Genomic DNA, 26,409 nt, shown 5'->3' on the forward strand with positions numbered 1-26,409 from the left:
GTATGTATGCTAATGTCAGCACATAATTAGAGATGCGTCAGTTATATTGTTACAATACATGAATACTAATAACCTATCTCGACACTGTGGTCAGGTGTCCTAGGACCAGGGGCTCCTTCCCCGTCCCTAATGCTAGGGGGCGCCCTAGCTTGCCCTGTTCCCCAGATTACTTCTGATGGTGAAGACGCCGGGGCCACTTACCTTGCCTTAGCTCCTGAATCCGCCCTCAGTATGTATACTTCCCCACCCAGGGAAGAGGGGAGTAGCAAAGTACTGTAACACACCAACCAGACTAACAAGGTAACATGAACAGGAATAATGAAAAATACCAATCATAAAAATAAACTCACATATAACAGAGGGATGCACCAGGGAGTGGAGGATGGGGTTAAACCAAAGTAGGAGAAGAAAGGGAATTATCACACACTCAGAACCTAGCAACAGTCACACCAAACGCCTTCTCTAATAACCAACCAACAACCTCCAGCCATGCAGCATAAGCTAACTCTGACAATGAGTGCTAGCCAGGGACCGGATTATATAGGAGATGGGAGTGGCTAACAGTGCACAGCTGAGAGCCTTAATGCAGGAAAGCTTCCAGGAGCTCTCAACAGCAGATTACCCCCTGCACTGCTAAAAGAAACCTGCGCAGTTTAATATGAAGGAGACATGCATCTAATCAGTGCAGGAGTAGGAGAAATCAGACGCTGCGGTCTTCTGGCTCCTCTGTGTCGCAGTAAACCCGTGACATAACCTATATAAGATGATGTTATGAGGTAATAAACAGAGATCTGCTTTGATTCTTAATGTATTAGATTGGCTCTTCCGCGCACGTATCTGAATTTTATAATTTCATTTGGATGAGACACAACGTCTCCGAAAGTCCCACGTTATGTGGTGCGACAAAACCTGGTGCAACGAACAGGGACCCGCTAGTTCAAAGGACTGCTTGATCCAAACATATTGCTGGGCGTGCAGAAAAAAAGATGTGCACTCTGTTACTAAGTTGGTGCAGGCATGAACTAACAGTCCAAGTAGAAGGAAAATCAGCCGCACTCAAATGGTTGAACGTTTTGCAAACTGTGTAGTTTCTTTATTCATATATACAAAAACGTCACCAGGTGCTTAATTGGAAAAATATAGGTGGCGGGCCATTCAAGTCAGGTTAACGTTTCGACCAACATAGGTCTTCGTCAAAACCTCACTGTAAAACAAACGTAAACATGTAAATGTGCTGTACATATATACATATCATACATTACCAAAATTGAAGAAACAACAACAATAACTCCCGGTCCAAAATTTACAGTGGTACTACTTCACAGCTGTCACATTAATGATACGGTATAGATAAATACAGGTAAGCTGTGAGAACCATAATTGCAGGCAGGAGCAAGACTATTGAGGAATAACCATCATTGAGAGTGTATGCATACACATTGAACCAGGATAACCAGGTGCAGCGATCAAGTCATTGCTGTAACATACTGACCTTCTGTCAAAGAGGTAAAGGAGAGAAGAGAGAGCCAATTCCCATAGGGCTAAAGCAGAAGAGTAAGTATAAGGTATCAAAAAGAAAGACGTGCATAGCAATGGAAAGAGAACGTACACGGGCTATTGTATTTACCAGCTCTGGTGGAGATCTGTAGAAGCGTGTCCGCCTGGTGGGTGATGTGGGAGCTAGTGTGCAGGACATCCGGTTTATATGCAGGACGCCAGCACGGTATTGTCCGGGTCTGCGCAGTACAGTGCGCAGTACAGTGCGCAGCAGCAGGGGATGGGAGGGAGGCTTGGGGCGCACTGTGTCCTCAGTGAGTCTGCGCTGTGCCTGTGGGAACTGTAGGACTGATCTGAGTCTGCGCCAGCCGTGCAGAGATTCGGCGCATGCGTAGTGTGTTCAGGGAGTATGTGTGACAGCGCTTGCGTGGGGAGCTAATGAGGAGTGCGTGCGCCACCAAAGAAAGAAAGAAAAAAAAGGGAGCAAATATTGACAGAGAAAATAAGAGAAAGAAGGGGAGAAAACAGGGACCTAGGTGTATGTATATGGTATCTGGGCTCAACAGTAAAGGGTGGAGCTGCAAGGTGCTATACAGGCTGGAGAGCACTCAACATGGAGCAAATTGTGAATGTATGAGTCAAAGTAAAAATAAAATTAAAAATAAAATAAAAATAAATATAAATATAAAAAGGAAAAGAAAATGTCAACTGAAAAATAAATACCCATGACCGAGCACTAGAAAAAAAACATTGAATGATGGAAAAATATATTGAATGATGGAAAAAAATATAATAATAATGAAAAAAATAAAAGAAAAATAGAATGGATGTAAAAAATGAAAATATAAATATACAGTAAATAAATAAAAATAATAATACAAAACTGAAGAACCTGCTGGAAGAAATGGAAAACGCAATGAAGAAAATAATGAAAAAAATAATGAAAAAAAAAAATAATAAGAATCAAAATAAAACAAAAAATAAAAAATAAAAATAAAATAAAAATAAAAAATAATAAAAATAAAAATACAATAAAATAATAATACACAATAATAAATGAAAAATAAGATGCAAATAAAAGAACAAAAAAATGAAAAAAAATAGAAATAAAAGATAAAAAATAAAATAAAAATAAAAAATATACAAAAAATAAAAAAATAAAAAAAATAAAAAATAATAAAAATAAACATAAAAATAAAGATAAAATAAAATAAAATAAAAATAAAAATTGGATATTGCCAACAGGGATGCAGTTCAAAGAAACTTACCCAGATTGGAGAGGAGCAAGATCAAAAAATTATTCATAGGGTGCTTATTCATGAGGTCTGGTGGAAGGAGGAAGGATGGAGACAAAAGGGTGACATAGGTTAGAAGGGTGATCCTGATCGGAGAACCTGGAAAACCTGAAAATGATACAGTTAAAAATTGCATATATAACAATCTACTCAACTAAAAGGTCAAATCTAATTCTCTGTTGAGGCCCTTGGGAGCCAAAGTCTGTAGCGTATAAATCCAATAAGATTCCCTTTCCTTCAGAAGTTTAACATGGTCACCCCCACGTCTGGGTTTTTCTACCCTTTCTATGACCTGATAACGGAGTTGAGAAACGGAATGGTTGGCCAAGGTAAAGTGGTGGGGGAGTGGAAGCCAAGTTTTTTTCAACCTGATTGTGGATTTATGGCTTGAAATTCTGCCCTTCACATGTTGTGTGGTCTCGCCTACATAGAGGAGGCCACACGGGCATTTAATTAGGTACACCACGAAGTTGGTTTCACAAGTGTAAAAGCCATTGATTTTGAATCTCTTGCCCGTGTGTGGATGTAGAAACTCACTGGATTTGCTGGGCGTGGACAGACAACTCAGGAAAAGTTACAGCAAGGTGAGAAGTTTTATTCTTACAGTAACTGTCTTTCTCTCTTGGTTCCAGAGTGTTTGGGTAGGTGTGTTACATAGTAACATAGTTATTAAGGGTGAAGGAAGACTGTAAGTCCATCTAGTTCAGCCCATAGCCTAACCTAACATGCCCTAACATGTGGATCCAGTGTTGGTAGATCACTCGATCTGTTCATAGTAAGTGGGTCCATTACTGTTAGACAAAGGACCCTGGTGAGACCTTGTGCACGGTGTGGAGTTCCTGGGTTGTAAGTCGTATGGAGAGTGTGGATTTGGCGTTTCAATGGTCGTCTGTACGGGAGGTTGGATTGTAACGATTAGGTGATTGCACCCGATGTTGGGGATTGGAAGCAGCAGCCTCTTGTATTGCTAAAGAAGCTCCGAGACGTAGGGGCCGATGGGTTTATAGGTAAGTCGGGCATGGAGTGACTGAAGGAAGCCATAGCGGGTGGTAGGCGGCCCACTGGTTTGCCTTTCTAGTCCTGTATGTAAGGAAACAGAAGATGGGGGATCTGTAAGGGGAGATGGAGCACGGCACAGGTGCTGGTAAAAATTGCTCAAACAGAAAGAAAAGAAAGTTGTGCAAAAAGTGCCTAGGTTTTGTTCAGTGCCTGGTTGTCCACCGGGTAGAAGGCTTAATGAGGGTTTCTAGAAGTGCACTGATGGAACAGAGGATGTGTAAAGGATGCTGGCTTGTTAGATCAGGCTGACATACGGTGGGAAAACCTCGAAGGCTACGTGCACACGTCCGGAACTCCCTGCCACGGGAAAAACGCATGCGGAATTGGCATGCGTATTCCCGCTAAACACTAGCGATTTACAAGCGATCTGCAGCATCGCTTGGAAAACTGATTGACAGGTTGGTCTCACTTGTCAGAGTGTTTGACAAGTGTGACTAACTTTTTACTGTTGATGCTGCCTATGCAGCATCAATAATAAAAAGATAGAATGTTAAAAGTAATAATAAAAAAAATCATGATATTCTCACCTTCCGGCGTCCCCCGCAGCCTTCCCGCTGCTCACCATGCTCCGGTCCTAATAATGCCTCGCCAGACCGCATGTCATCACAGGTCATTGCTGCAAGGCATTATTGGGAACGGGAGCATCGCGAGGAGCGGGAAGGCTGCGGGGGACGCCGGAAGGTGAGAATATCACGATTTATTATTTTAATTTTTTTTTTTTTACAATTATATGGTGCCCAGGGCGTGGAGTAGAGTCTCCTCTCCTCCACCCTGGGTACCAACCGCACATGATCCTCTTACTTCCCGCATGGTGGCATAGCCGCATGCAGAAAGTAAGCAGATCAATGCACTCCTAGGTGTGCGGAATCCCCGAGATTCGACACAAGGAATGAACTTGCGTGTGCACAAAAATTGCGTATTGCATTCTAATAATAGGAAGCTTAATGTGAGCGTTTTTTGTGATTTTATCGCGTTTTTATAGTGAAAAAACACGACAAATCCTGAAATTGTGCACACAGCCTAAATGTGTAACTAGAGGTGAAGGAAGAAAAACGTGATGATAATTTTTTGTATGAAAGTATGAAACAAAGATGGCGCTGATCGCCCTGCTGCTCCCAGTTTGTCTCCACCTCCTTACATTGTCCCTGGAGGATGGACATGTGTATGTAGGAGCCAGAATTTAGTTTGGGTGCAGACCTGCCCTGCATGTGGTGCCCCCTGTTGGCACATAGGAACAGGGGTGGATTAAGGGTAGCCAGGGCCCCGGGCTGTTCAGACACTGTGGGACCCCCGGTCATGTGACGGGGTCATCGTGTACCTGAACCAGATTATTCCAGGAAAATAGTTGCTGTGTGAAACTATAACCTGTCAAGCATCCATTGAACTAGTCAATTTACCCTTCAGTTAGGAAGAAAAAAAACAACAACAACAACACAATACTATCACCATAAGTGCCAGTATTCACAGGAGATCTGTACTTAGTATGCAGTGTCTATGTAGAGGTAATACAGAGATCACTGGTGACATTGTACACAGGAGCTCTGTATATAGTGTACAGGTAATACAGTGATCACTGGTGACATTGTACACAGGAGCTCTGTATATAGTATACAGTGTATAGTGTCAGTGTATAGGTAACACTGACTCACCAGTGACGTCTCTAGGTGAAGTCCTTCATCTTTCATCCAGCACAGACCGCCATCACTTCATCCAGCCAGGACTCGTCTCTACAGGAAATAACACAGTTATCTCGAGCTCCGCTTGCAGAACACATTACTTAATTTTTCCCAACTTCTACATTACACCACATGAAGAAAAAAAGGCGACATAGTGTCACTCTGCACAGTAACAAGACCGCCCCCCCATTTAAAACAGTGTCCTCAAAAAATAAAATAAATACATGACTGCAGTAATAATTTCCCTTAAATAGCCCCTATGTTAATAATATCCCCCACCCTGGCCCCGTGTGTCTCATTCCTGGCTCCAGCCATATGTTCTCGCATCCTGCACTCATGAGTATCCATCCTGCCCCATATGATCTCCCCATCCTGCCCCATCTGTCTCCATCCTGCCCCATGATCCTGCACGATCTGTCTCTAGTATCTCTGTCCCCAGTGTGTCCAGCATCTCTGTCCCCATTGTGTCCAGCATCTCTGCCCCCGGTGTGTCCAGCATCTCTGTCCCCAGTGTGTCCAGCATCTCTGTCCCCAGTGTGTCCAGCATCTCTGTCCCCAGTGTGTCCAGCATCTCTGTCCCCAGTGTGTCCAGCATCTCTGCTCCCAGTGTGTCCAGCATCTCTGCCCCCAGTGTGTCCAGCATCTCTGCTCCCAGTGTGTCCAGCATCTCTGCCCCCAGTGTGTCCAGCATCTCTGCTCCCAGTGTGTCCAGCATCTCTGCCCCCAGTGTGTCCAGCATCTCTGCCCCCAGTGTGTCCAGCATCTCTGCCCCCAGTGTGTCCAGCATCTCTGCCCCCAGTGTGTCCAGCATCTCTGCCCCCAGTGTGTCCAGCATCTCTGCCCCCAGTGTGTCCAGCATCTCTGCCCCCAGTGTGTCCAGCATCTCTGCCCCCAGTGTGTCCAGCATCTCTGCCCCCAGTGTGTCCAGCATCTCTGCCCCCAGTGTGTCCAGCATCTCTGCTCCCAGTGTGTCTAGCATCTCTGCTCCCAGTGTGTCCAGCATCTCTGCTCCCAGTGTGTCCAGCATCTCTGCTCCCAGTGTGTCCAGCATCTCTGCCCCCAGTGTGTCCAGCATCTCTGCTCCCAGTGTGTCCAGCATCTCTGCTCCCAGTGTGTCCAGCATCTCTGCTCCCAGTGTGTCCAGCATCTCTGCTCCCAGTGTGTCCAGCATCTCTGCTCCCAGTGTGTCCAGCATCTCTGCTCCCAGTGTGTCCAGCATCTCTGCTCCCAGTGTGTCTAGCATCTCTGCTCCCAGTGTGTCCAGCATCTCTGCCCCCAGTGTGTCCAGCATCTCTGCTCCCAGTGTGTCCAGCATCTCTGCCCCCAGTGTGTCCAGCATCTCTTCCCCGGGTCCCCCAGATTGCCATTCACAATAAAATAAACCACCGCGTTCTCCTCACCTGACCTGCGCTCCAGCGGCGAAGCTCCCTCCAACAGCGCGCACTCGCCGGCGACGTGCGTGCTGCGGCTGACGTCAGCTGCCAGCCTCCAATTGGCTGGCAGCTGTTGACTATTGACATGCGGGCGCGCGCCTGCATGTCAATAACGTGAAACTGCCGCAGCGCCGGTAGGGGCCCGGTGAGCAGATGAGACGCCCCCTCTGCCCACCAGGCCCATACGCCAGTCAGGGCAGTAATGCCCTGATGGTGGCGGTCAGTCTGATCGGTAGCCGAGGGCCCCCCCACACCACTGGGCCCTGGGCTACCGCCCAGATTGACCTCATTATAATCCGCCACTGCATAGGAACCATTGAACCTCCTACTCCTAAGCCTGGCTTGTATCCTTTGTTATCACCCCACAATTTATTTGCATAGTGTGCCCCCATAAGTGTCAGCCATGCCCCCAATGAACATCATGGCTGCACTGGATGGCACCAGCGCCCCCTCAGGCCCTGCCCTCCAGCTCCTTCCCTGACACAACCCGCATGGATGCAGCAGTTATACGTCAGTCTTAGGCTACTTTCACACTAACGTTAACTGCATTCCGTCACAATGCGTCGTTTTGCCGAAAAAACGCATCCTGCAAAAGTGTTTGTAGGATGCGTTTTTTCACCATTGACTAACATTAAGGGACGCATTGTGACGGATTGCTACACGTCGCACCCGTCGTGCGACGGATGCGTCGTGCAGTGGCGGACCGTCGGGAGCAAAAAACGCTACATGTAACGTTTTTTGCTCACGACGGTCCGCTTTTTCCGACCGCGCATGCGCGGCCGGAACTCTGCCCCCACCTCCCCGCACTTCCCCGCACCTCACAATGGGGCAGCGGATGCGCTGGAAAAATGCATCCGCTGCCCCCGTTGTGCGGCGGAGACGCTAGCGTCGGGAACCTCGGCCCGACGCTAGTGTGAAAGTAGCCTTATGCTGCTGTCACGGGGCAGAAATAGGAAGACAGGAGATGAGGAATCTGGGCCCCTGAACTGCCCCTCAGGCTAGGGGGAGCCCTGTCTTTCCTTAACTTGGGGGTACCCTTGAAGGTAGGGAGGCCCCAGTCACCGACCTGTCCCCGTCTCCTGTTAAACCCTGAACTAAACCCCCAACCCCCACCCCAGGGGGTGAACAGTGTAAACAGCACCACAAAGCCAATAAACAATATGAGAGTGAGGGGAACACAATACCAAAAGGTGAATGCACAAACTACAAAGTAACAAAACTCAGAACTTAGCTTGTGCACGCCGCTGCTGACTCCACAACACGGAAAGTACAGCAACAGAGCTCCAAACACCAGACTTGTCTGACACCAGGGAGCTGCTACTGCGAGGTCGGTCTCCAGAAGGACCTGTATAACCTACAGTCAGCTGATGCACCAGGTGACCCAGCAGCAATGCAATAACACCAGTTATAACACTGCATTAACCCCCGATGACCAGAAAGGAAAAAAGGTTTAAATTAGAGGGAAACCAGATCTGCCCCAGCTCCAAACATGGATCGTGACAGCTGCCATCCGAGACTCACTAGGACACTTAAGGTGGGCACCTCAACCCCTGCTGCTCACCCAGCTTGCTACCACCAGATCTCACACCCCAGTGTAGGGGGCCCGATACTGTAGAGCCCCAGGAAAGTGTGTGGTGTCCCTGGGATCCTAGAGTAAGGGGTAACCATTCTCCCTGTGGAGAGCGACATTCCGGCTCTGGCATGCCAAGGTGAGGAGGCAATGTGCAGATTACATTTCCCAGAGGAGCATGCATGGCTATAAGCCTCCTCACCTTGGCATGCCAGAGCTGGCATGTAACTCTCCACAGGAAGACTCGTCCCCCTCAGTCGCTCACACAGACAAATCAGCTCTCATCCTTTACACCTTTACACTGATGAGGGGCAACAGCCCAAAACACGTCTGCAACCTGAGCCTGTGAGCTGCTTCTCTCCAAGGTCACATGCAGGGCCGTATTTGCAACTAGGTACGTGAGGGCATGTGCCTAGGACACCAAGATTCGAGGGGCGGCACCTGAGCAAGGTTTGTTTTTTTTAAGTCTGTGGTGACATCACTTAGGGGCTGAAACCTCCCCTTTACTTACAATCTGAAAACTATTTTTTACGCATATCTCACTGTAGGAACCTCATATACGGATTACACCAGGTTCCCGAGGTGCACCACGTCAGGGCGATTCTTTTAAGGGTAAGCACGGCGTACTTACATGATCCGCTTAAGGAGAAATCCACACTTTGCACTCGTTGCGTTTAGCTGCTAGCGCTTACAGTGATTGACAGATCTACAGATGGACATTCGTAATATGTACTCCTTATATTTCTAGCCCAAATCGGTGGCCCAATATATCACTATAATAGAACAAAGAAATCCCTGCCGTGTGGAAGGGCCTTATACCAGTTTTAGCTAATACTAGATGGGTGTGTTGTCTGCTGCAGTAGAAGGACCATAAAAATTCTTGTGCGAGGGGGGAAAGGAGGGGTTTAGGATTCACACACACACAAGCCGCAGGCAGAGAAAGAAGAGAGGGGTCGGAATAGCCCGCAGCGTGTGTCTTGTAAAGTTAGGTAGATACTTAAACATGGCATATTCACATTATTGTGACACCCGGCTTATACTCGAGTATATACGATATGTAACATATACACATGTATGTGTGTGTGGCTATATGTATGTATATATATATATATATATATATATATATATATATATATATATATATATATATATATATATATATATATATACTAGATTGTGGCCCGATTCTAACACATCGGGTATTCTAGAATATGCATGTCCCCGTAGTATACCTTTATGACATCATCGTCGCCTTGGCAACCATTATGACATCTACGTCGATACTGTGCCCGTCGCTGATTGGTCAAGGCCTGGCGGCCTCGACCAATCAGAGACACGGGATTTCCAGGACAGACAGACAGACGGAAAAACCCTTAGACAATTATATATATAGATAGCTTTGTCGCCATAAAAGGAGGGGGCCCAGACACATTTCTTGCACAGGGGCCCCAAACTGTCAGTGTCCGCCCCTGCCCAGGGATCGATTGTACTCGCACTATACAGAAGTGAGTACAATTGAGGCTCTGACTGCCGGGTCAGAGTGACGTGAGCAGCGTGATCAGATCATGTCATCATGCTGCTGATGTCAATCACTCGCGCTGCGATTCTGAACGCGGCGATACCAAATATGTGTAGGTTTGATTTTTTTTTTTTATTGCTTTATTTTGATTGGGGTGAAAGGGGGGTGATTTAAACTTTTATATATTTTTTATTTTTTTCACATTTTTTTTAACTTTTGCCATGCTTCAATAGCCTCCATAGGAGAAGCAGGCACAGCACGATCGGCTCTGCTACATAGCAGCGATCTGATGTTCGCTGCTATGCAGCAGAAATTCAGGTGTGCTGTGAGCGCCGACCACAGGGTGGCGCTCACAGCTGCCGGGGATCAGTAACCATAGAGGTCTCAAGGACCTCTATGGTTACAATGGAGAAGCATCGCCGACCTCCGATCATGTGACGGGGGTCGGCGATGCGATCATTTCCGGCCGCCAGGCCGGAAGCGGTAGTTAAATGCCGCTGTCTGCGTTTGACAGCGGCATTTAACTAGTTAATAGGCGCAGGCAGATCGCGATTCTGCCCGCGCCTATTGCGGGCACATGTCAGCTGTTCAAAACAGCTGACATGTCCCGACTTTGATGCGGGCTCACCGCGGAGCCTGCATCAAAGCGGGGCTTCTGACCTCGGATGTACTATCCTGGTCGAGGTCAGTAAGGGGTTAAGTGCACAGCGGGGGGGGGGAGGGGGGAGGGGTTCGACAATTGGAGTGGGGATTGGGGGCTTAATGTGTGGGGGAGATTTGAGGACACAAAATGAAGAGCAAAGGGGGAGATGGGGAAACAGTATGGGGGGATAGGGGCATGTATGAGGAAACAGTATTTGGGGGATTGGTGCAGACAGTATGGGGAGCGACGGGGGAATGTATGCGGGCACAGTATGAGTAGCGATGTGAAAAATGTATGTGGATAGAGTATGGGGAGTGAGGGTGATGGGATGTGTGCAGACACAGTATGGGGAGTCAGGTGAGCAGGCAGTGTAGAAAGTGAGGGGGTAAATATATGAGGAGACAGTATGGTGAACAGGAGGGATGTGAGAGGAGACAGTATGAGGAGGGAGGGGAATAGTGTGAGGAGACAGTATGGGGGAGAAAGTGAGTGGGCACAGAATAGAAACTGAGTAGTGGGGGCGTAGCATGGGGGGGACAGTGTAAGGGCACAGCCAGGAGGGGACAGTATACCAAGGAGGGGAGTGTGATGAGAGTACAGTATAAACACTGGGCCCTATAGGGTGGACACAGTGTGAGAGGACAGTGTGAAGAGGGGTCCGGTATGGAAAGGAGAGGTCAGTGTGAAGAGGGGTCCGGTATGGAAAGGAGAGGTCAGTGTGAAGAGGGGTCCGGTATGGAAAGGAGAGGTCAGTGTGAAGAGGGGTCCGGTATGGAAAGGAGAGGTCAGTGTGAAGAGGGGGCCGGTATGGAAAGGAGAGGTCAGTGTGAAGAGGAGGCCGGTATGAAAAGGGGAGGTCAGTGTGAAGAGGGGGCCGGTATGGAAAGGAGAGGTCAGTGTGAAGAGGGGGCCGGTATGGAAAGGAGAGGTCAGTGTGAAGAGGGGGCCGGTATGGAAAGGAGAGGTCAGTGTGAAGAGGGGTCCGGTATGGAAAGGGGAGGTCAGTGTGAAGAGGGGGCCGGTATGGAAAGGAGAGGTCAGTGTGAAGAGGGGGCCGGTATGGAAAGGAGAGGTCAGTGTGAAGAGGGGGCCGGTATGAAAAGGAGAGGTCAGTGTGAAGAGGGGGCCGGTATGGAAAGGAGAGGTCAGTGTGAAGAGGGGGCCGGTATGGAAAGGAGAGGTCAGTGTGAAGAGGGGGCCGGTATGGAAAGGGGAGGTCAGTGTGAAGAGGGGGCCGGTATGGAAAGGGGAGGTCAGTGTGAAGAGGGGGCCGGTATGGAAAGGGGAGGTCAGTGGGAAGAGGGGGCCGGTATGGAAAGGGGAGGTCAGTGTGAAGAGGGGGCCGGTATGGAAAGGGGAGGTCAGTGTGAAGAGGGGGCCGGTATGGAAAGGAGAGGTCAGTGTGAAGAGGGGGCCGGTATGGAAAGGAGAGGTCAGTGTGAAGAGCATGTACCATAAGAGGGACAGTGTGGGGGTCATAGTTTGTGCAGACAATATAGTGAGGGGCAATGTCTTATTCAGGAGCCTTATAATGACACTTGTATCTCTAAGGCCGGCGTCACACTAGCGAGTTTTACGGATGTATGAGCGCATAAACTACGTCCGTAAAACTCGCAAAATAAACGGCACAATTATTCTCAATGGGGCTGCTCCTATCAGCCGTATATTACGGTTCAGTATTATACGGCTTTCTACGGCCGTACAAAATCGCAGCATGCTGCGTTTGTCACCGTATTGCGCAAAAAAAATCGCCAATGAAAGTCTATGGGGGCGAGAAAAATACGGATTCCACACTGACCAGCAGTGTGACTTGCGAGAAATACGCAGCGGTGTTAGTGAAAAGTCGGTAATTCAATTGCCGGCTTTTCATTTCTCCTGCACAAACCCGACATGATATGAGACATGGTTTTTACATACAGTAAACCATCTCATATCCCCTTTTTTTTGCATATTCCACACTACTAATGTTAGTAGTGTGTATGTGCAAAATTTCAGCACTGTAGCTGCTGAAATAAAGGGTTAAATGGCGGAAAAAATTGGCGTGGGCTCCCGCGCAATTTTCTCCGCCAGAATGGTAAAGCCAGTGACTGAGGGCAGATATTAATAGCCAGGAGAGGGTCCATGGTTATTGGCCCCCCCCGGCTACAAACATCTGCCCCCAGCCACCCCAGAAAAGGCACATCTGGAAGATGCGCCTATTCTGGCACTTGGCCACTCTCTTCCCACTCCCTGTAGCGGTGGGATATGGGGTAATGAAGGGTTAATGCCACCTTGCTATTGGAAGGTGACATTAAGCCAGATTAATAATGGAGAGGCGTCAATTATGACACCTATCCATTATTAATCCAATTGTTTGAAAGGGTTAAAAAACACACACACATGATTTAAAAGTATTTTAATGAAATAAACACAGCGGTTGTTGTAATAATTTATTGTTCTCTCAATCCATCAGGAACACCCTCGCTTGGAAAAATAATAAACGCACAAGATACATACCTTCTGGTGAACCGTCTCGTCCCACGAAGTAATCCATCTGAAGGGGTTAACTAATATTACAGGCAGGAGCCCTGCTAAATGCAGCGGTGCTCCGTGCTTGTAATTCCCCAGCGAATGAATGAAATGTAGGTCATTGACCTACATTTCCTTCAGTCGCGGTGATGCGCCCCCTGGTGGATGTCCTCATATGACCTGGAGCGTGGGAAAAAGTTCCCAGGCTGCAGTTCATGAGAACATCCAGCAGAGGGCGCCTCACCGCGACTGAAGGAAATGTAGGTCAATGACCTACATTTCATTCATTCGCTGGGGAATTACAGGCACGGAGCACAGCTGCATTTAGCAGGGCTCGTGCCTGTAATATTAGTTAACCCCTTCAGATGGATTACTTCGTGGGACGGGACGGTTCACCAGAAGGTATGTATCTTGTGCGTTTATTATTTTTCCAAGCGAGGGTGTTCCTGATGGATTGAGAGAACAATAAATTATTACAACAACCGCTGTGTTTATTTCATTAAAATACTTTGTAATCATGTGTGTGTGTGTTTTTTAACCCTTTCCTACAATTGGATTAATAATGGATAGGTGTCATAATTGACGCCTCTCCATTATTAATCTGGCTTTATGTCACCTTCCAATAGCAAGGTGGCATTAACCCTTCATTACCCCATATCCCACCGCTACAGGGAGTGGGAAGAGAGTGGCCAAGTGCCAGAATAGGCGCATCTTCCAGATGTGCCTTTTCTGGGGTGGCTGGGGGCAGATGTTTGTAGCCACGGGGGGGGGGACAATAACCATGGACCCTCTCCTGGCTATTAATATCTGCCCTCAGTCACTGGCTTTACCATTCTGGCGGAGAAAATTGCGCGGGAGCCCACGCCAATTTTTTCCGCCATTTAACCCTTTATTTCAGCAGCTACAGCGCTGAAATTTTGCACATACACACTACTAACATTAGTAGTGTGGAATATGCAAAAAAAAGGGGGATATGAGATGGTTTACTGTATGTAATCATGTCTCATATCCTGTCGGGTTTGTGCAGGAGAAATGAAAAGCCGGCAATTGAATTACCGACTTTTAACACATATCGCGCTGAATGAAATCTAAATACAGAATATATATATATGTGTATCAATGACATATATATATATATATACTGTATATATGTTTTCCCGAACATTTGAGCACATAAATCCATTAGATGTCGGTTTTGCAAGCCTGCGCGAAAATCTCGCAGTACGGATGCCATACGGATTACATACGGAGGATGCCATGCGCAAAATACGCTGAAACACCCTGACTACGGATCACTATTTTGGGAACATTTCTCCGTATTACGGCCGTAGTACGGACGTATAATACGTGGCGTATTGTCTTACGCCCAGTGTGAGGCCGGCCTAAGGCGTCATGTGGAGATTTTCTGCAGAAGATGGAGGTCTGCAGAGACGGCTGTGGATGTGGTGAGCTCGCACAGTGCAGGGACGGCAGTGATGGCTACTTGCAGTCTTGCACTTGTGGGGAGACACTGCTAGCAGCGTTTTTTTTCCATTGCTGTAAGGCTACGTTCACATTTGCGTTGTTGGGCGCAGCATCGGCCACGCAACGCACAACGCATGCAAAACGCATTGTTTTGTGACGCCTGCGTCCATTTTTGGCGCAGAAAACCTGCATCATGCAGCGTCCTCTGCGCCCTGACGCTTGCGTCAAAAATGACGTCACAAAACAGAAGACAACGCATGTCCCTGCGCCCCCATGTTAAATATAGGGGCACATGACGCATGCGTCGCTGAACCTGCGTAGCCTAAGTACCGCATTTACTGGATGACTGTAAGGCTACGTTCACATTTCACAACGCAAACAAAAACGCAGCAAAACGCATGCACAACGCTGCGTTTTGCGCCGCATGCGTCCTTTTTTTGATTGATTTTGGACGCAGCAAAAATGCAACTTGCTGCGTCCTCTGCGCCCGGACGCGGGCGCTGCAGGGACGCATGCGGCGCAAAAAAATATAGGGGCGCATGACGCATGCGGCGACGCTGCGGCGCCCGACGCTGCGGCGCAGACCGCAAATGTGAACGTAGACTTACACCGCCAGAGCCGCACAGGGCCACCAGAGCCGCACACGGCCGCCCGCCAGAGCCGCACACGGCCGCCCGCCAGAGCCGCACACGTCCACCAGAGCCGCACACGGACGCCAGAGCCGCACACGGCCGCCCGCCAGAGCCGCACATGTCCACCAGAGCCGCACAGGGCCGCCAGAGCCGCACAGGGCCACCAGAGCCGCACACGGCCGCCCGCCAGAGCCGCACACGGCCGCCCGCCAGAGCCGCACACGGCCGCCCGCCAGAGCCGCACACGGCCGCCCGCCAGAGCCGCACACGGCCGCCCGCCAGAGCCGCACACGTCCACCAGAGCCGCACACGGACGCCAGAGCCGCACACGGCCGCCCGCCAGAGCCGCACATGTCCACCAGAGCCGCACAGGGCCGCCAGAGCCACACAGGGCCGCCAGAGCCGCACACGGCCGCCAGAGCCGCACAATGCCGCCAGAGCCACACACGGCCGCCCGCCAGAGCCGCACACGTCCACCAGAGCCGCACACGTCCACCAGAGCCGCACAGGGCCGCCAGAGCCACACAATGCCGCCAGAGCCGCACACGGCCGCCCGCCAGAGCCGCACATGTCCACCAGAGCCGCACACGTCCGCCAGAGCCGCACACCAGAGCCGCACAGGGCCGCCAGAGCTGCACACGACCGCCAGAGCCGCACACCAGAGCCGCACACTACCGCCAGAGCCGCACACCAGAGCCGCACATGGCCGCCAGAGCCGCACGCCAGAGCCACACACGTCCGCCAGAGCCGCACACGGCCGCCAGAGCCACACACGGCCGCCAGAGCCGCACACGGCTGCCAGAGCCGCACACGGCCGCCAGAGCCGCACACGGCCGCGAGAGCCACACAATGCCGCCAGAGCCGCACAATGCCGCCAGAGCCGCACAATGCCGCCCGCCAGAGCCGCACATGTCCACCAGAGCCGCCATAGCCGCACAGGGCTGCCAGAGCCACACGATGCCGCCAGAGCCGCCCGCCAGAGCCGCACAGGGCCGCCAGAGCCGCACAGGGCCGCACACGACCGCCAGAGGCGCACACCAGAGGCGCACACCAGAGCCGCACACGTCCGCCAGAGCCGCACACGTCCGCCAGAGCCGCACAGGGCCGCCAGAGCCGCACACGTCCGCCAGAGCCGCACAGGGCCGCCAGAGCCGCACACGACCGCCAGAGCCGCACACGACCGCCAGAGCCGCACACGGCCGCCAGAGCCACACACGGCCGCCAGAGCCACACACGGCCGCCAGAGCCGCACACGGCTGCCAGAGCCGCACACGGCCGCCAGAGCCGCACACGGCCGCGAGAGCCACACAATGCCGCCAGAGCCGCACAATGCCGCCAGAGCCGCACAATGCCGCCCGCCAGAGCCGCACATGTCCACCAGAGCCGCCATAGCCGCACAGGGCTGCCAGAGCCACACGATGCCGCCAGAGCCGCCCGCCAGAGCCGCACAGGGCCGCCAGAGCCGCACAGGGCCGCACACGACCGCCAGAGGCGCACACCAGAGGCGCACACCAGAGCCGCACACGTCCGCCAGAGCCGCACACGTCCGCCAGAGCCGCACAGGGCCGCCAGAGCCGCACACGTCCGCCAGAGCCGCACAGGGCCGCCAGAGCCGCACACTACCGCCAGAGCCGCACAGGGCCGCCAGAGCCGCACACGACCGCCAGAGCCGCACACGACCGCCAGAGCCGCACACCAGAGCCGCACACGACCGCCAGAGCCGCACACGACCGCCAGAGCCGCACACGACCGCCAGAGCCGCACACCAGAGCCGCACACGACCGCCAGAGCCGCACACCAGAGCCGCACACGACCACCAGAGCCGCACACGTCCGCCAGAGCCGCACACCAGAGCCGCACACGACCGCCAGAGCCGCACACCAGAGCCGCCAGAGCCGCACACGGCCGCCAGAGCCGCACACGGCTGCCAGAGCCGCACACGGCCGCCAGAGCCGCACACGGCCGCGAGAGCCACACAATGCCGCCAGAGCCGCACAATGCCGCCAGAGCCGCACAATGCCGCCCGCCAGAGCCGCACATGTCCACCAGAGCCGCCATAGCCGCACAGGGCTGCCAGAGCCACACGATGCCGCCAGAGCCGCCCGCCAGAGCCGCACAGGGCCGCCAGAGCCGCACAGGGCCGCACACGACCGCCAGAGGCGCACACCAGAGGCGCACACCAGAGCCGCACACGTCCGCCAGAGCCGCACACGTCCGCCAGAGCCGCACAGGGCCGCCAGAGCCGCACACGTCCGCCAGAGCCGCACAGGGCCGCCAGAGCCGCACACTACCGCCAGAGCCGCACAGGGCCGCCAGAGCCGCACACGACCGCCAGAGCCGCACACGACCGCCAGAGCCGCACACCAGAGCCGCCAGAGCCGCACACGACCGCCAGAGCCGCACACCAGAGCCGCACACGACCACCAGAGCCGCACACGTCCGCCAGAGCCGCACACGACCGCCAGAGCCGCACACGACCGCCAGAGCCGCACACCAGAGCCGCCAGAGCCGCACACGACCGCCAGAGCCGCACACCAGAGCCGCACACGACCACCAGAGCCGCACGCCAGAGCCGCCAGTCCCATAGAGAATGAATGAGGCCGAAGTCACTGCCGATAGCGCCACCAATGGGGGCAGCAGGAACTACACGGCCCAGGTCACATGACTCGGGAGATCTCTGGGAACGCCCACTTGGCTGCAAATACATGGACCGCTAACGTCTCAGCAATGGAAAGGCGAAAATAAAGAGACCCGAGCGTGCAACCGCCACAAAGACTAGGAGGAGCTGATGAAAGGCAGCAACAAACCCCGGACATGACACAGAAAGGAAGAAAAGCCCCGGCGGCCGCAGGCGGCGAGCACAATGGCGCCAAAGGGTGAGGAAGACGTCCCGGCTGCGGCCACAAGGGGGAGCTCAAGTCGTTCACCCAGAGGCGGCGAGCACTCGGGCCGGACTGTGCCTCACATTCACCAGCAGGGGGAGAACGCGCAACGTCCCACAGGCTTCCACTGCAGCCAATCGGAGGCCACAACTTTCATCACGTGACCGTGAGCCTAGATCTGTCAGCGAGTGACAGCGAGCCTGTGAATGACACATTCTCCGGCCAATAGTAGCCGGGCTGACCGCTGTCGCAGGTTTCATACATTCCTCTGATTGGTGGCCATACTAACAAGGGCGTAACCTGCGAATCGTGTCGCCATGACAACGAGTGGCTGAGCCGCCTCTTTCCCGGCTGGTCGCCATCTTGTTGTTGATTTGAACAGGTCCGGAGCGGGTGAGAGGAGCCGGGTCTGCGAGAAGACACCCGCGGGCAGCCGCCCCCCGACCGGAGGCGGTGACAGGTGAGGGGAGTGCCGGGAGGCGCGGAGCGGCGGGATCCGGGGGACATGAGGAGATGACGGGGACGATACTACCACAGGGGGCGTCAGCACCAGGCAGGAAGGCAGGGCGGGGTCATGGGAGGCGCCAGTGAGGAGGCGGCGTGGAGTGGGCGGAGCTACATGTGTGTGGGCGGGGCTGCACGGTGTCTGCTGTGATTGGTGCTCTTGTTCTCGGGATCCAGTGATGTGTGGAGCGATCTGAGTGAATGGAGCCACGTGTGTGATGACATCACCAGGGTGGGAGGAGTCATGCGACCCTCAGAGAGCAGCTGATACACCCGCCACCACCACCGATACACCCGCCACCACCGATACACCCGCCACCACCGATACACCCGCCACCACCGATACACCCGCCACCACCGGAGGGGCCACCACCGATACACCCGCCACCACCGGAGGGGCCACCACCAATTCACCCGCCACCACCGGAGGGGCCACCACCAATACACCCGCCACCACCGGAGGGGCCACCACCGATACACCCGCCACCACCGATACACCCGCCACCACCGGAGGGGCCACCACCACCGATACACCCGCCACCACCGATACACCCGCCACCACCAATACACCCGCCACCACCGATACACCCGCCACCACCGGAGGGGCCACCACCACCGATACACCCGCCACCACCGATACACCCGCCACCACCGATACACCCGCCACCACCAATACACCCGCCACCACCGATACACCCGCCACCACCAATACACCCGCCACCACCGGAGGGGCCACCACCGATACACCCGCCACCACCGATACACCCGCCACCACCGGAGGGGCCACCACCACCGATACACCCGCCACCACCGATACACCCGCCACCACCAATACACCCGCCACCACAGGAGGGGCCACCACCGATACACCCGCCACCATCGGAGGGGCCACCACCAATACACCCGCCACCACCGATACACCCGCCACCCGCGGAGGGGCCACCACCACCGATACACCCGCCACCACCGGAGGGGCCACCACCACCGATACACCCGCCACCACCGGAGGGGCCACCACCACCGATACACCCGCCACCACCGGAGGGGCCACCACCACCGATACACCCGCCACCACCGATACACCCGCCACCACCGATACACCCGCCACCACCGGAGGGGCCACCACCACCGGAGGGGCCACCACCACCGATACACCCGCCACCACCGGAGGGGCCACCACCGATACACCCGCCACCACCAGAGGGGCCACCACCACCGATACACCCGCCACCACCGATACACCCGCCACCACCGGAGGGGCCACCACCGATACACCCGCCACCACCGGAGGGGCCACCACCAATTCACCCGCCACCACCGGAGGGGCCACCACCAATACACCCGCCACCACCGGAGGGGCCACCACTGATACACCCGCCACCACCGATACACCCGCCACCACCGGAGGGGCCACCACCGATACACCCGCCACCACCAGAGGGGCCACCACCACCGATACACCCGCCACCACCGATACACCCGCCACCACCACCAATACACCCGCCACCACCGATACACCCGCCACCACCACCAATACACCCGCCACCACCGGAGGGGCCACCACCACCGATACACCCGCCACCACCGATACACCCGCCACCACCACCGATACACCCGCCACCACCACCAATACACCCGCCACCACCGGAGGGGCCACCACCACCGATACACCCGCCACCACCGATACACCCGCCACCACCACCAATACACCCGCCACCACCGGAGGGGCCACCACCACCGATACACCCGCCACCACCACCAATACACCCGCCACCACCGGAGGGGCCACCACCACCGATACACCCGCCACCACCGATACACCCGCCACCACCGATACACCCGCCACCACCGATACACCCGCCACCACCGGAGGGGCCACCACCGATACACCCGCCACCACCGGAGGGGCCGCCACCACCGATACACCCGCCGCCACCACCGATACACCCGCCACCACCACCGATACACCCGCCACCACCACCAATACACCCGCCACCACCGGAGGGGCCACCACCACCGATACACCCGCCACCACCGATACACCCGCCACCACCAATACACCCGCCACCACCGGAGGGGCCACCACCACCGATACACCCGCCACCACCGATACACCCGCCACCACCGATATACCCGCCACCACCGGAGGGGCCACCACCGATACACCCGCCACCACTGGAGGGGCCACCACCACCGATACACCCGCCACCACCGATACACTCGCCACCACCACCAATACACCCGCCACCACCGGAGGGGCCACCACCACCGATACACCCGCCACCACCGATACACCCGCCACCACCACCAATACACCCGCCACCACCGGAGGGGCCACCACCACCGATACACCCGCCACCACCGATACACCCGCCACCACCACCAATACACCCGCCACCACCGGAGGGGCCACCACCACCGATACACCCGCCACCACCACCGATACACCCGCCACCACCGATACACCCGCCACCACCGGAGGGGCCACCACCGATACACCCGCCACCACCGGAGGGGCCACCACCACCGATACACCCGCCACCACCGGAGGGGCCACCACCACCGATACACCCGCCACCACCGGAGGGGCCACCACCGATACACCCGCCACCACTGGAGGGGCCACCACCAGAGGGGCCACCACCACCGATACACCCGCCACCACCGATACACCCGCCACCACCGGAGGTGCCGCCACCAACCGATACACCAGCCACCACCGGAGGGGCCACGACCACCGATACACCCGCCACCACCGGAGGGGCCACCACCACCGATACACCCGCCACCACAGGAGGGGCCACCACCACCGATACACCCGCCACCACCGATACACCCGCCACCACCGGAGGGGCCACTACCGATACACCCGCCACCACCGGAGGGGCCACCACCGATACACCCGCCACCACCAGAGGGGCCACCACCACCGATACACCCGCCACCACCGATACACCCGCCACCACCGGAGGGGCCGCCACCAACCGATACACCAGCCACCACCGGAGGGGCCACGACCACCGATACACCCGCCACCACCGGAGGGGCCACCACCAATACACCGCCACCACCGATACACCCGCCACGACCGATACACCCGCCACCACCGGAGGGTCCACCACCACCGATACACCCGCCACCACCGGAGGGGCCACCACCAATACACCGCCACCACCGATACACCCGCCACCACCGGAGGGTCCACCACCGATACACCACCGCCAGCGGAGGGGCCACCACCGAAGTTTTTATGTAACTGAAAAGTGTAAAAACATTTGAAATGTGACAAAATGTTTGTGGAACGTGAGGGGCAACAATGGGGCGACTTCTGGGGTTCACCTTTTTCACCCGGGTCCAACAACCTGGGCAGATCTGGGTGTGAGGGGCCACAGTGACCCCACTCCTGAAATCCAGGCCTAACTCCGGCAACGGGGTCTCGTACTGCAGCAGGCGCCTCGCACCCCCCTCATCAGCGCAAAACACCTGCAGGAGGTGGAGATCTGTGCACCGTGTCCTCTGCTCTTGGGGGCTCGGCCGCTTCTCTTGGGGGCTCGCTGCGTCCTGTAACTTTTCTCCAGACTCTTAATTATTCAGAGACTTTCCTCCTCGAGTTCCTTTTTCCATCGTCACCCAGCGCTGTTAACCCTTTGGGATCATTACTTCCCATGATGCTGAGTGCAGCGCGGCGTCTGTTCCTGGAGAGAATCATCTGTTCCTGGGAAAGCTGAGTGGTAGTGGGTCTGTCACTGTGGAGGGGGGGTGTGGTCAGAGGGTCCGGTTCTGCCATTGTGGAGGGGTCTGGCTCTGTCACTATGGGGGACGTGCAGTTGGGGGAGTCTGGCTCTGTCACTGGGGGGGACGTGCAGTTGGGGGGGTCTGGCTCTGTCACTGGGGGGGGACGTGCAGTTGGGGGGGGTCTGGCTCTGTCACTGAGGGGGGGGACGTGCAGTTGGGGGGGTCCCACTGTCACTGTGCCCATCCTTGTGCCCGCTGTCTGTGGCCAGTTTTTGGGTCACCGCTGATTTCCACAGACCCTGAATACCTCGACGCTGCGCTTGGTGAGCAGAATATCAGGGTCCCTACGTCACAGCCTCCCCCTTCCTGCACACGGGGCTCTGGTCACATGATCCGCTTGTCGCTGAGGTCACCTGATCCCCTGGAGGTCTCGGTTCCGTTTGATCCGTCCCGCGGTCCATATGTTCGCCCTCCACCGCTGGTCACAGCTCTCGCCCTCCGCCGCCCCAGCATAGATGGCCACCGCTCGCCCTTCGCCGCCCCAGCATGGATGGCCGCCGCTCGCCCTCCGCTGCCCCAGCATAGATGGCCGCCGCTCGCCCTCCGCCGCCCCCCCAGCATGGATAGCCGCCGCTCGCCCTCCGCCGCCCCAGCATGGATGGCCGCCGCTCGCCCTCCGCCGCCCCAGCATGGATGGCCGCCGCTCGCCCTCCGCCGCCCCAGCATGGATGGCTGCCGCTCGCCCTCCGCTGCCCCAGCATAGATGGCCGCCGCTCGCCGTCCGCCGCCCCCCCAGCATGGATGGCCGCCGCTCGCCCTCCGCCGCCCCAGCATGGATGGCCGCCGCTCGCCCTCCGCCGCCCCAGCATGGATGGCCGCCGCTCGCCCTCCGCCGCCCCAGCATGGATGGCCGCCGCTCGCCCTCCGCCGCCCCAGCATAGATGGCCACCGCTCGCCCTTCGCCGCCCCAGCATGGATGGCTGCCGCTCGCCCTCCGCTGCCCCAGCATAGATGGCCACCGCTCGCCCTTCGCCGCCCCAGCATGGATGGCTGCCGCTCGCCCTCCGCTGCCCCAGCATAGATGGCCGCCGCTCGCCCTCCGCCGCCCCCCCAGCATGGATGGCCGCCGCTCGCCCTCCGCCGCCCCAGCATGGATGGCCGCCGCTCGCCCTCCGCCGCCCCAGCATGGATGGCCGCCGCTCGCCCTCCGCCGCCCCAGCATGGATGGCCGCCGCTCGCCCTCCGCCGCCCCAGCATGGATGGCCGCCGCTCGCAGTCTCCTTTATGTGTTTTTCTTTTCTTCCTCAGATCTGAGGAGCGATTTCCCAGTGAAGGAGCTGCTGCCCTCCGGCCCCCCGTATCGCTGCCCGGCCCCTGCGCCACTCCCCATGCCCCGGCTGAGCATCGGGCGTCCAACGCAATGTGTGTTTGTCAAACCATGGAAGTGGGGAAGTTCGTCCAGAGCGCAGTGTGCGACAGGGGCCGGGGGGTCCTGCTGGAGCCGTTCATCCATCAGGTGGGGGGCCACAGCAGTATGATGCGCTACGACGACCACACCGTCTGCAAGCCCCTCATCTCCCGCGAGCAGCGATTCTATGAGTCCCTTCCCCCCGAGATGAAAGAGTTTACCCCGGAATATAAAGGTGAGACCTGATGCCTGAAGCCCCCCATTACACAGCAGAACAGAAAAGATAATCGACAACTTCTCCTCCAATGTGCAGTCGTGTGTGACGGGGAGGCTTGTGCTAATGAGTGATATGCTGTGGGTAGGGTGGTCCAGGGGCTGGGTGGTCCAGGGGGAGGAGCAGGGCGGTCCAGGGCCTGGGTGGTTCAGGGGGAGGGGCAGGGTGGTCCAGGGGTAGGGGCTGGGTGGTCCAGGGGAGGAGCTGGGTGTTCCAGGGGGAGGGGGATGGGTGGTCCAGGGGGAGGAGCAGGGTGGTCCAGGGGAAGGAGCAGGGTGGTCCAGGGGGAGGGGCTGGGTGGTCCAGGGGAGGGGCTGGGTGGTCCAGGGGGAGGAGCAGGGTGGTCCGGGGAGGGCTGTACAATCCCACATGTGGGAAGGGGACCTTTTGTGGCTGGTGGGCTTCGGGGGCCCCCAATGTTGTGGTGCTCCTGACTCTGACGCTCTCTCCCGCCAGGTTTGGTGTCCGTCTGCTTTGAGGGTGACAGTGACGGGTACATCAACCTGGTGGCTTACCCATATGTGGAGAGTGAGGCGGCCGATCAAGAAGAGTTTCCTGACCGGGACCATCCAAGACGCAAGCACTCCCGCCGCAGTCTGCACCGGACCAGCAGCACCGACCACAAGGATGAACGGCCGCCGCTTACCGGGGAGAACTCGGAGAGGTGACATCCGGCCCCAACCTGGGGCCCTCTACACGTTCGTGCACTGGGGGCCTGTCCGATTGTAAGCTGAGAAGACTGGGCGGGACGCCCACCAGACCGTACGTCAGCCTCACCGCAGGCAGTGCCCTCCCTCATGCTTTACACTGCAGCTCTGCTCTGTTAGGACACAGGTGTTGTCAGTGACTCTGGCTATCAGGATAATTTAGGGCCATTAGTCCATATTGACGTCCTGGGGGTCCCACGAGGGTTACGTCGGGGGCTTGTTGGCTGTGTGCAGATTTTCACCTCCTCCCTCTCCTGCAGCGTCCCGGAGATGAAGAGCCCCAAGCTGGAGGTCCTAGCGCAGTTGGATGCCCCCTTCCAGATGCTGGACGGGAACAGCGGGGCGAGCGCGGAGCAGATCAGCTACAACCCCTGGAGCCTGCGGTGCCACAAGCAGCAGCTGAGCCGCATGCGCTCCGAGTCCAAGGAGCGCAAGATGTACAGTATCCTTGTGCAGCCAGTAGGGAGGGCGTCCGCTCAGAGTCTTCCTCCTCTGTTGTCAGGCTTAACTCTGTCCCAGAATTCCTGCTGCTGGAGAACGTCGTCCACCATTTCAAGTTCCCGTGTGTCCTGGACCTGAAGATGGGAACGCGGCAGCACGGCGACGACGCGTCCGAGGAGAAGGCGGCGCGGCAGATGAAGAAGTGCGAGCAGAGCACGTCCGCCACGCTGGGTGTGAGGGTGTGCGGCATGCAGGTGCGGCTCCCAGGAAGAGTTCATATCTGGCCTGACTGTGGCGGTGCATGGTCTTGTATTTCTGCGTGGAGCGCCCTCCGCTGGTCGCGCTGCGGCCCCCTGTCTGGCGCCTTGTTACCCACAATCCCTCTCTCTTGCAGGTCTTCCAGATGAACACGGGGCATTACCTCTGCCTGAACAAGTACTACGGCCGCGGCCTGAGCACCGAGGGCTTCCGCCAGGCCCTGTACCAGTACCTGCACAACGGCGTCCATCTCCGCACCGACCTGGTGGAGCCGATCCTGAGCAAACTGAAGCGTCTGATCTCCGTGCTGGAAATCCAGGCCTCGTACCGCTTCTACTCCAGCTCGCTGCTCATCATCTACGACGGGACCGGCCGTCCCCCGGCCCAGGAGACCTGCCCCAAAGTGGACGTCCGCATGATAGACTTCGCCCACAGCACATACAAAGGCTTCCGCGACGACCTGACGGTGCACGACGGGCCGGACAAGGGCTACGTGCTGGGTCTGCGCAGCCTGACCAGTGTCCTGGAGCTCATCCGAGACGACGGCCAGTAGCGGCGGCCGGAGATCCTCCTGGTACCCCCTGTCATGTCCGCCCGACGGGGAACGGCTGAGAAACGCACAATAGCCGCTCTGAGGGTCCTCGGCCGCACGTCGTCCTCGCATCATCATCCTGGGGTGAGCGTATGATGGACGCCGTGCCACAGACAGGGCTTTACAATGGCGAGAACCACCGGAGACGGACGCCTCACCCCGTCCTCCCAGAGATGCTGCCGCAGACCGGAAGTGACCTCACGGCATAATGGCGACACTTCCTGTCGGCCAGACGGCGGCCCCACTCCCCATAAATGTATATATTTCTATATCCGTATATATCAGATCTATATATTAGAGCTCTATCACCCA

At 56.0% G+C, this 26,409-nt stretch overlaps 1 protein-coding gene and 1 long non-coding RNA gene across 4 annotated transcripts; one reads left to right on the top strand and one right to left on the bottom strand.

Annotated features, from left to right (window-relative positions):
- Positions 1 to 907: 907 nt before the first annotated feature.
- On the bottom strand, positions 908 to 18,586 carry LOC143787946 (uncharacterized). Of its 2 annotated transcripts, XR_013218512.1 has the most exons (4): positions 18,479 to 18,586; positions 2,766 to 2,822; positions 1,493 to 1,541; positions 908 to 1,204 (listed from the first exon to the last, which is right to left on the bottom strand). It is a non-coding gene; the product is annotated as an uncharacterized LOC143787946 (long non-coding RNA). The 2 variants fall into 2 exon arrangements; XR_013218513.1 differs by lacking the exon at positions 1,493 to 1,541 and having other exon boundaries at positions 910 to 1,204.
- IP6K1 (inositol hexakisphosphate kinase 1) lies at positions 18,488 to 26,409 on the top strand. Of its 2 annotated transcripts, none has more exons than XM_077277184.1 (6): positions 18,488 to 18,638; positions 23,726 to 24,060; positions 24,556 to 24,763; positions 25,067 to 25,248; positions 25,326 to 25,501; positions 25,642 to 26,409. In XM_077277184.1, exons 2-6 carry the CDS (start codon positions 23,838 to 23,840, stop codon positions 26,056 to 26,058), a joined length of 1,206 nt encoding a protein of 401 aa, XP_077133299.1. In that variant the 5' UTR covers positions 18,488 to 18,638; positions 23,726 to 23,837; the 3' UTR covers positions 26,059 to 26,409. The 2 variants fall into 2 exon arrangements, with proteins under 2 accessions (XP_077133299.1, XP_077133300.1); XM_077277185.1 differs by having other exon boundaries at positions 18,549 to 18,638; positions 24,556 to 24,861.

The sequence above is a fragment of the Ranitomeya variabilis genome, chromosome 8, assembly GCF_051348905.1.
Source record: "Ranitomeya variabilis isolate aRanVar5 chromosome 8, aRanVar5.hap1, whole genome shotgun sequence".
Lineage (NCBI taxonomy): Eukaryota > Metazoa > Chordata > Amphibia > Anura > Dendrobatidae > Ranitomeya > Ranitomeya variabilis.